The sequence below is a fragment of the Myotis lucifugus genome, unplaced genomic scaffold (genome assembly GCF_000147115.1).
Source record: "Myotis lucifugus unplaced genomic scaffold, Myoluc2.0 scaffold_434, whole genome shotgun sequence".
NCBI lineage: Eukaryota > Metazoa > Chordata > Mammalia > Chiroptera > Vespertilionidae > Myotis > Myotis lucifugus.
The window spans coordinates 645,220-656,025 of NW_005871482.1; the positions used below are offsets into that span (position 1 = coordinate 645,220).

Genomic DNA, 10,806 nt, shown 5'->3' on the forward strand with positions numbered 1-10,806 from the left:
ATAGCACTGATTTAAACAAGATAACATGTGAAGAAATTACAGTAAACTATAGAAGACCATAAACACACTATCAGCTACACTTTCAGAAGCTAGCACCCCCTCTCCCCGGGGAAAACAGATACTTAACACTTACCTCCATAAATCTGATCAACACAGTGGAGCGTAATGTCATTTTCTCCTATGATCTTATTCTTAAATTGGGTTTCCTAAAGGATTCAAAAGGGAACAGCTGTGACTCCTTTCTATGCACTGCTAGACATTAATATAGAGCAGCTCGCTGTTCTCCATGGGCATGTTAAGAAACACAGGCCAATGCAGCCACGTGCCTGGGAAGGGGACAAAGCGTGTGAGAAGAGCTATGATCCCCGGTTTGTCAGACCCAGGCCGAACATGCCATTCCTGGGCCGCTCCTGGGCATGACACAGGGTCACCGTGAGAGGTGAGAGTGGCACGCAGGTTACGATCGGTCACCAATGCAAGTAGGTGAGTGAGAGCTGCCCAGGGTGAAAACATGGCAGGCTCAGGTTTCTGTAAATGCTCTTTCCCAGGACTGGGAGCCAAGCCGCTAGCGGACGGCAGCCAGGAGACCGCAGTCTGCGACGGCCACGATGCTGCTGCTTAAGAAGCGAGGGGGGCCGGGCGGTGTGGCGCCCTCCGAGTGGCGTGGCCAGTCCTCGCAATGCGCTGCTCATCCAGGGACACCACCACTCGGGGCAGCGTAAACCCCAATCCAAGGGCTGCCTTGGGCACGTTTCATAAACGAACTTAGCTCCCGAATTTAAGGAAGAGCTTAGTATAGAGAACATGGTGGGGGGGGGGGGGGGGGGGGGGGGGGGGGGAGGGGAGGGGGGGGGGGGGAGGGGGGGGAGAGGAGAGGGGGGGTAGAGGAGGGGGGGGAGAAGGGGGAGGGGGGGGGGGGGGGGTGGGGTTGGGGGGGGGGGGTGGGGGGGGTGGGGAAAAAAAAAAAAAATATATAAAAAAAAAAATTAAAATCTGCCCCAGATGTAGTGGTAAGGGGTTGGCCCTATTGGAAAAAGGAGAATAAGGGGGAATATGTGGGTTATGAAAGCCAGGATATAAAGGGGTTATGATAGGAAGAGAAGAAAGAAAGAAGAATGAAAAAAAAGAAAAAATTTTAAAAAAAAACTACCTATAGCATGAACAAATAAATATTGGATTAAAAAAAAACAAAAGAAAAAGAAAAAAGTCGTAGAAAGCAGAGAACCGGAGTAAAAACAAAATAGAATTAAAGAACCAAAATAAATGTTGTTTTTTGGGCCTTCTGAGTGGAGGGGGAAGAAAAAAGGAAAGAAGGGGTTGTGGTTAATAAAATAAAATACTTGGGTACACATGGGGAGGAAAAAACTAAGGGAACATGTTGGTAGCGGGAGGGAGGTGAGTAAAGAGAGATGGTGAGCCGGACCCATTATGCCTGCGTTTGTGCGTGCTGGGGGTGGAGGAGCTGGGGAGCCGGGGACAGACACTGGGCCACGACTGCACGGCCCCCCACGCAGCCAAAGGCGGCTCGGACATACGTCACTTTCCAATGCAGACTCGTCGTCGCCCAAGAACGCAATCTTGAAGTCCGTGCAGACGAGTTTGCCATAGATGCCACGCTGGCAGGAGTCTTCCTGGACGCACTTCAGCACTGTGCTGGCTTCACAGAGCAGCTGCTCACCTGGTGACACCAAAACAAGTCCTCGCTAGTCCTCGGGGAACAGCCAGCTCGCCAGCAGCACGCTGCCCTGGCCTCTTCCTGTAGAGACCAGCCCTCAGCACACGCAGCCCTCACACGCTCACCCTCCAACAGGCACACGCTGCCAAAATCGGAGCAGCCGAGGCCGAGTGGGGGCCACTGAGGAGTGAGATAAACGGCTCAGATGCCCCTTCACACAGGGCGCCCCTCTATCTTCTCACTATGAATACGGGATGTTTCCCCAGGGGGGGGATGACCTCAGCTACCCTCGCAAGCTGAGGTCTCGTGTTTTATTGCTTGGCCCCGAGCAGAGGTTCCCAGGAGCAACACCCTCCTGAGCGATGGCAGCAGGGCCTGTCCTCCTCTGACGCAGACCTCCGGCCACTCTCCGGCCAGTGGCTGCTTCTCACTCTGGGGCTGCGACAAGGCAGTGGGCGTCCCCCCGGCCCCAGGGCTTGCCGGCCGCTTCCTCTGCGGCAGAGGCTGCAACATGCCCACACTCATCCTGGCTCCGTCCGCAGTCAGGATGGGAGGAAAAGGGAGGTCAGGGGTTTGTGGGAAAGAACGGTTTCCTCTCTTTCTTCGCTGAGATTATTTCCTCCCAGTGTGTCACCTTCCTGCTCTATCTGCAGGCACCCAGCCCCACGGAAAGCTGACTTCCTGGAGCCAGAGCAGTTCTCTTGACAGTCGGAAAGGTGAGGGTTTAGGGGTGACAGTCTCTGCTCCCACGGAGAAGCCTGTCAGGGCGGGGTGTCTGGCTGAGGGCAGGAAAAGAGAAGGTTACGGGGAATGAAGTGTAGATACTTTGCAACCAGAAGGAGAAGGAAACTCTTCTCCCCAGTCAGTAGCCCCCAGAATCTCTGCCCCAGAAGCTCCCTCTGGCTGTTTCCTTCAACGCCTTGAAATGTACTGTTTGGCTCGAAATTCATCATTTAGTCTAACCGTCAATATGTAAACAGAAAAGTTACAGACACTGAGACTATCAAGGGACACACTGTGGCATGTTTTTCGCCTTCCAGGGGTTAGTTACTAAGGAAATACTGGGAGATGGCTCAGCCTCCAGCAAGACCACAGAGCTTGAAGGAAACAATGAAGTCAGGGCCTCATTAGGGTTTTACACAGTCCCAGTGGTGGAAGACCTGTGAGGTGGAAGACCTGTGAGCAAGGCTTCCTGTGCTTTCAGCTCCTAGCGTGGACCTCGCCCAAGACAGGGAGCGACAGCCTGTGGTCGTGCACTGGAGACTGGAAACTCGCGTGAGTGGCCGCCAGCACCGGTGAGGCTGTGCAAACGGGCGCACGGGGCCGCCGCCATCAGCCTGTGTGTGCGGAGGGGTCTCGGATCATGGGAGCGGGACAGGATCTTAGTCCAGTCTCGGAAGCGGGGCTCAGAGGAGTCAGCTGTGAACTCACAGCTGCACACCCAGAAGAACCATCAGGTAACAGGGGATGGGAGAATGCATGCAACACTACGCTTAAAATAAAGTCTTTTCAGAATCTCCAGTCCAAGAAAAGGAGAGACAATAGGGTATATGGATTAAGGTTTAGGCCATTATTATGGGAAAAAGCCTTTGAAACTTAAAAGCATTTTTTAAAAAGTTATAAAATTCCAACATATTTACCAAATAGGTGGACCAGCCAGAAACCTGTACATACTCACATACTCCCAATAAAACGGAATATAATAAAAAGTACCAGAACAAGCCCCTATTGTTTTGGGAAAATGCACCTTTAAACACTTATTTTAAAAAGCTATTTGGGGTTAGGAAAAAGGAAGAGGAAGAACTGAACGCACAGCTTACTGGACAGCCCCGCGTATGAAGAGGACACGCCATCAAGTCGGTTCTGGTTCTGAATTCAGAACTGATGAAAGCTTGACTCAAGTTACAGAGTCACTCTCCCTTCCTCAAAAATACCCAACCAGCCCTGGCAATTTGGCTCAGTGGTTGGAGCACTGGCCCATGCACTGAAGGGTCCCAGGTTCAATTCACAGACCTCAGTTTTGGGCTTGATCCCCAGCCCTGGCCGGGGCACATGCAGGAGGCAACCAATCAATGTGTCTCTCACACCAATTTTTCTCTGGGTCTCTCCCCCTCCCTTCTACTCTCTCTGAAAATCAATGGAAAAAATACCCTTGGGTGAAGATTAACAACAAAAAATACCCAACCAACCCACGCTCCTTGGTGATGACCACAGAGCAAAGTCCTGGTAGCCCTGGGGGCCCTGGGTTGGCGCTGGCAAACCCAGCACACCTGGCACTGGTGCTCAGATGACCGAGCGGAGACGCCTGCCTGGGGAGCCCGGCAGCTGCGCTAGTGAAGGGCGGCAGGAAGGGAGTGGGGGAGGAGGGCTTTGTGGGGACCAGGACTGTCCTGACTGAGGACCAGACAGGGGATGGGGCCAGTGAGGCAACCTGGAAAGGTCTCCTTTGCTTGTGAAAGATGAGAATTCCCCAGGTTTATTTTTATCTGCTTGGGGGAGGAAAAGAAGAAAATTCTTTACAGCTACTGTAATACTCACACCCAGGTGTGTAACTACTGAACGAAAGACCTTGGTATTTTGTCCAGCTCACAGCTGTTACATTTTGCCTGGATGGAAACAAAGGTATAGATAGTGACAGTAGGGATGACGTGATTTATCACTGGCTTTGAGTTGTACATGAAGCTAACATGACTGACCTGGCAGCAAGTGAAGAGTTACTTCCTTCTCTGCTACTTCCTTTTCGTTTGTGTGAATTTCCTAAAAGAGAAGAGCAAATGGGTCATATTTTTATTTGTTTAGGGCTCAAAATGAGTAACATAAAGCCATGCTTTCAGAATATTCATGAAAATATATGCCTGCAGGCATTTTTTGTTTATTTGACAAGCTAATTATTTTTTTTAAGTATTTTTTAACTAAAGGATGACAGAAAATTCCAACAAATTAGTTCAATGCATTAAACTAATTACTCAGGACTGACAACTATCGTTGCCCCGAGCGGAGGGACGGGAGGGGCACTCCCTTAAGGATCAAACGTCCCACAGCAGAGCCAGGCAGCCCCAGTCAGAAGGAGAATGGAAGGCAGCCCACAGAACGATTCCCTCTCCCTCCGGGAGAAGCGAGGGTGAAAAGCAAACAACTGCTGTTCTGGAGAGAAAATGGACTTCTGTAAAGAGCTTAAAGGTAAGAACAGGAAAATATGAATGTGTCAAGTCAATACTCTGATTGTAAAAAAATAAAATAGTAAAAAATAAATCAAGCCAATGTGAACGCAGCTGCTCCACGGCCCCTTCCAATTACCAAGACCCCAGACAGTGCCACTGAGGTACGGAGCTAAGGCCAGCCTCTGTGTCACTGTTTCTCAATGAAAACATCTCCAAATGCCTCCCTGTTGGGCTCAGTGTTTATTGAATATTCAGAGATAATCAGCAATCCTTAATGAATTAATGGACCAAAGCCACACTCATCCATGGCAGTTAACCTAACAAAAGAGAGGCATGGTGGGCAACCTACCACACCACCCATGAAGCAGTCTTGCCAAAATAGCTCATCTCCGTCTGCTTGAGCATCTATATCAGTGGTTCTCAACCTTGGCTGGACATTAGAGTCACCTGGGAATCTTTTTAAAATCCTGATTTCTGGGCCTCATCCTCCAGAAATTCTGTTTCTATGTTACTAATGTTGTGGCCCCACCCCATAACAAAGAAACAGAATTTCCTGAGGATGAGGCCCAGAAATCAGGCTTTTAAAACGATTCCCAGGTGATTATGAGAACCACTGATCTATATCTATGTTAACCTACCAATTCACAAGAAACACTGGGGCAGAGAAACATGTTAAATGACACCACGGGGATGCAATCAGTCAAATCCTGACTCCAAGACACAACCAGTTTGTCAACAGATACAAGTGGAATTTGTTTCGTTTTGTTTTGTTTCTGACAGAAGGCTCTGGGTAGTTTTCTGAAGCTGTTAATTCCGATTGAATTAGAAGAAACTCGGTGCAGCTGAGACAGGGAGAGGTTGAAGTGGAAAATCATGGCTGTCTCAGAGAACCCATTTTGAGCGAGGGGTTGGGTACTCCTTTTGTTTGTTTCATTGTAAATAGAGGTTAAGCCCTGGCCAGTGGCTCGGTTGGCTGGGCAACGTCCTGTGCACCAAAAGGCTGCCGGTTTGATTCCAGTCAGGGCACATGCCCAGTTGTGGGCTCAATCCCCACTGGGGGCCTTGCAGGAGGCAGCCAATCAATGATTCACTCTCACATCGATATTTCTCTCTCTCCCTTTCCCATCCTCTCGCTCTAAAAAATCAATTTAAAGTCCTAACAGGTTTGGCTCAGTGGATAGAGCGTTGGCCTGCGAACTGAAGGGTCCCAGGTTCGATTCTGGTCAAAGGCATATACCTTGGTTGGGGGCACATCCCCAGTAGGGAGTGTGCAGGAGGCAGCTGATTGATGTGTCTCTCTCATCGATGTTTCTAACTCTCTATCCCTCTCCCTTCCTCTCTGTAAAAAATCAATAAGATATATATTTTTTTCAAAAATCCTTTTGAAAAAAAAAAGAGGATAAGCCCTGGCCGGGTATTTCAGTTGGTTGGAGCATCGCCCTGATACACCAGGGCTGTGGGTTCAATCCCTGGTCAGGGCACACACAAGACTCAGCCAACGAATGCATGAATAAGTGGGACAACACAGCAATGTGTCCCTCTTTCTCTGTCTCTCTTGCTCCATTTCTCTCTCTCTCTCTCTCTCTCTCTCTCTCTCTCTCTCTCTCTCTCTCTCTAACTCGATAAGTAAAAAAATGTAAAGAGGATAAGGGCATGAGTAACAAGTCCTCCAGTTTCCATGTTTTACCTCACAGATCAAAAGGAGCGACATCTGCTCCTGCTCCCACTGCTAATATCAGCAACTCCCAGGGCCCACAGCTGCCCCTGCCCCCATAATCTACGCGTCTCACCCAGGGCTGAGCCAAAAGGCTACGCCTGACAAGAGGTGAGACTGTCACGCGTGCTTCAGCAAGCTTATGGCCCAAGGACACCCCCTCCTGGGGCCGCCTCCCACAGCTGGCCCAGACTCACAAAGCTGCCCATCGGCTCGCTCCTCGGAAACAGGATTCGAGAAAGAGCTGCCCAAAGCACAGGGAGCGAAACCAGTGGGTCAGCACTCACGTTGTGTGTTTGGCTGCTCAGAGCTGCAAGATGACCCATCGCTAATACAGACCAATTCGTTTCAGCAAACAGCTCCCGACTCCCCTAAATATCCAATGCTGAGGATAAAAAGACGAGTAAGAACTGACTTCTGCCCTCAAGAAGTGCAGACATACAAAAATAACTGGAACACTGGGTGATCAGGCAATAACTACTAGAGCCTGCAAAGATGATTTCTCGACTCATGGTCTCATTCAGTCCTCAAAACGTGAACAGCCATCACTGTCCTCACTTTAGAGACGAGATGAAGCTGTCCCTGGTTAAGTGAGGTGGGACTCAAGCCTCAGTTTACCTGGCCGGCCATACTCTTGACTACAACACAACCTGCCTGTCCCTGCTGGCCACATCCTCCCCAGGTGCTGTCTCCTCCTTGGCTTTCACCCCCTTCCATCTACTGAACTGTCACTGCACATGCCCGCTCTCACCCAGCACTGCAAACCCGGGGGAACAACACAGAGCTGCGCCCTCCCAGAGGGCCCGGGAGCGACAAGTGCACGCGCTGATAGGGACACGGCGACGTGCGCTGCTCGCGAAGGCCAGGCTCTGCTGGGAACACAGCAGAAACGGGAGCTGCAGTCAGAGAGGGGCAGGGAGGCTGCCCCCCAGGAGTGTCATTTACCCCGAGACTTGAAAATCAGCAGAAATGAGCGACAGGCCAACGACCAACGCTCTCTCCAGCTGCTCTTCTCAAGTCTCTTTCTGGCGGGTCTTCTTCCCTCCGAGGCCTGTGCTCCCTGGATGAGCCCTCCCCCTCACAACATGGCCAACAATATGCGCTGATGACCCCGAATGGCTCTTCCCTCCAGATCTCTCTTCAGAGCTGAGACCTGGACATCCACACAGGCTCCAGGCCACCTGCACTGGAATGTCCCTCAGAGCTTCCCAATTCACATTTCACAACCAGCGGTCACTTCCCCCGCCCCTCACCAAACCAGTTCGTCCTCCCCTGGACTCTGGCTCAGCACATGGCCCCGCCGCCCACCCAGCTGGCCACACCAACACCCAAGAGTCATCCTAACTACATCCTGCCCTTCACATGCTGCCCGCTCTGCTTTAACAGCTCAGAGCTCATCCACATCTGCCCACCCCTCCTGCTCTCTTACTTCAGGGACCGTTAGCTCCATCTTGCTTGGCTGCCTCCTGATTACAGTTGCCCTGCGCCCATCTAGCCCCCAGTGCACCCACTGGGCCCACCAATCCACTATCCCCCATCCCATTCACCTTCCAACCCACAGTCCACACAGCTCAAGTCCTCTCCAGGACACCTAATCCCATTCAATTTTTTAAAATATATATATATATATATTTTATTAATTTTTTACAGAGAGGAAGGGAGAAGGATAGAGAGTTAGAAACATTGGTGAGAGAGAAACACCAATCAGCTGCCTCCTACACACTCCCACTGGGGATGTGCCCGAAACCAAGGTACATGCCCTTGACCGGAATTGAACCCGGGACCCTTGAGTCCGCAGGCCGACGCTCTATCCACTGAGCCAAACCGGCTAGGGCTAATCCCATTCACTTTTCAACCCACAGTCCACACAGCTCAAGTCCTCTCCAGAACACCTAATCCCATGCAGCGACGGGAAGCAGCCTGTCCTGACAGATAGTAAATTGCCAATAAAAGTCTACTGAGAGAACGTAGAAATGAAAGCATACACAGAGACAAGTAATTCTTGATCCTGGTACTACTCTTTAATCCTGAGCAGTTCTTAGGAGAGAAACAACTGTATGACCGAAGTATACGATGAGCGCCAGGTATTCCGGAGCTTGTGCAGACCCTCCCTTAGTTGGCCTCTGAAATACACTCTGGTCCAGCCAACCTTTCGGACCTCAGGGACCACCAGTGGCCCACGGACCACAGGTTGGCAACCGCTGCTCTAGTCTCGCCAATAGGGTAGGGCATTCTCCAAATCTGAAGCCTCAGCACTGAGGACAGAGACTAGAGACTCGGTGACTCTATCACCGTCCAGGTCCAGGAAGCTAGACATCAGAACAGGACCTGATTCCTGGAACTGACTCCTGGGCCGCGGGCTCCCTGCTCCTGGCCCGGGGGCTTCGCTCCCTTCCCAGCGGCATGACTAGCAGGCTCGCGCCCCTGAGAGCATGACCAGCTCGACTCAACGCGACCCACTGGACACTGGCTTTGGCAAATAAAGCAACAGTCACTCTGACGATAAAAGCAGCAAACAGCATCTGAAGCCAGGGAAGCAGGCACGCAGGGAGAGGCAAACTGAAACCTGTCTGGGCTCAACGTACCAGCCCACGGGCTGAGCTTTAAGGACCCTGCTATTTGCCCAGCATGCGAACCAGTTCTCAGCCTCCGCAAGTGTTCATTTCACCGGGAACACTCACGAGCATTTGGGACTAAGCGTTTATTACCCACAGAAATATATGTCTAACTTAAACACGCAAATATGTAATTTGCTGGAGGTCCTATGTCTTTTTTTTAAAACATATTTTATTGATTTTTTACAGAGAGGAAGGGAGAGGGATAGAGAGTTAAAAACATCGGTGAGCCAAAACCGGTTTGGCTCAGTGGATAGAGCGTCGGCCTGCGGACTGAAAGGTCCTGGGTTCGATTCCGGTCAAGGGCATGTACCTGGGTTGCGGGCACACCCCCAGTGGGGGATGTGCAGGAGGCAGCTGGTCGATGTTTCTCTCTCATCGATGTTTCTAACTCTCTATCCCTCTCCCTTCCTCTCTGTAAAAAATCAATAAAATATGTTTTAAAAAAAAGATGAGACTGAAAAATAACATCGATGAGAGAGAAACACCGATCAGCTGCCTCCTGCACACTCCCTACTGGGTATGTGTCCGCAACCAAGGTACATGCCCTTGACCGGAATTGAACCTGGGACCCTTGCGTCTGCAGGCCGACGTTCTAGCCACTGAGCCAAACCGGTTAGGGCTGGAGGTCCTATGTCTTTACCTTGACAACAATCCTGTAAGGCATTTCCACCCCCACTTTGCAGATAAGGCCAACGACGCTCCATGCGGGTAAGCAATGTGCCTGGACTCACACAGCTACACACGTGGTGACCAAGTTCAGTGCTCTTGATTCCAACTCTGTTTTTATACAAGTTTATTAAGACATAATTCACAGAAGATACAATTCACCTCAAGTGTACAATTCAATGGTGTTTAGTATATTCCCAGAGTTGTAAAACCATTGCCACAATCAATTTTAGAACATTTCATCATGTCTAAAAGAAACCCTGTACCTAGCCCTGGGCGGTGGCTCCATTGGTTGGAGCATCGTCCCGTACACCAAAAGGTTGCAGGTTCAATTCTAGTCAGTGTGCGTACAGGAGACAACCCGATCGATGTTTCTCTCTGTCTCTCTTTCTCTCTCAAACAACAACAAAAGAAACCCTGTACCCAGCCCTGGGCAGTGGCTGGTTGCAGGTTTGATTCTGGTCAGTGTGTGTACAGGAGACAACCTGATATCCTCTCTCTCTCTCCCTCTCTCTCAACAACAACAAAAGAAACCCTGTACCCATTAGCATTCATCCCCTCATTCTCCTTATCCGCACTCCCCCTGCCCCTAGCCCTAGGCAACTACCAATCATAACATTTGTTCCTGTTATAAACTACACCATGGAGTGTCCTTTCAGCTGTAACCAGGCTTCAGGAGAGAGGAGCAGACAGCACCCTAGCAGCTGAGCAATACTTACTCACGTGTCCATTTTTCACATTTAGACTGCTTTTTCCCTTATCTCAGATTTTTTTTTTAAGGAAGGAAGGAACTGCTCACTAAGACCCAAACTAGAGCCCTCTCTCTGTTCTGACAGCTCAGCATTCACTGAAGGGCAGTGAAAGTATTACTCATTCAAGCTTCTTAGCAAGGATCGCTCTTACCAGACATTCCTTGGCCTTTAAACAATCCAAACGCTTTATCAAACTCTCCCTAGTAAGACACTCAAGCTC

At 50.3% G+C, this 10,806-nt stretch overlaps 1 protein-coding gene across 1 annotated transcript in view; it reads right to left on the reverse strand.

Moving 5' to 3' along the window:
- Positions 1–9,847, reverse strand: part of MTMR12 (myotubularin related protein 12) — a 38,990-nt gene extending 29,143 nt beyond the window's left edge. Inside the window, exons 1-4 of the mRNA XM_023744177.1 lie at positions 9,809–9,847; positions 4,372–4,432; positions 1,536–1,678; positions 134–206 (exon numbers count right to left, since the gene is read on the reverse strand). Coding sequence (XP_023599945.1) covers positions 134–206; positions 1,536–1,678; positions 4,372–4,432; positions 9,809–9,832 — 301 coding nt within the window. The 5' untranslated portion in view covers positions 9,833–9,847. The remainder of the gene's footprint in view (positions 1–133; positions 207–1,535; positions 1,679–4,371; positions 4,433–9,808) is intronic.
- Between the last annotated feature and the right edge of the window lie 959 nt (positions 9,848–10,806).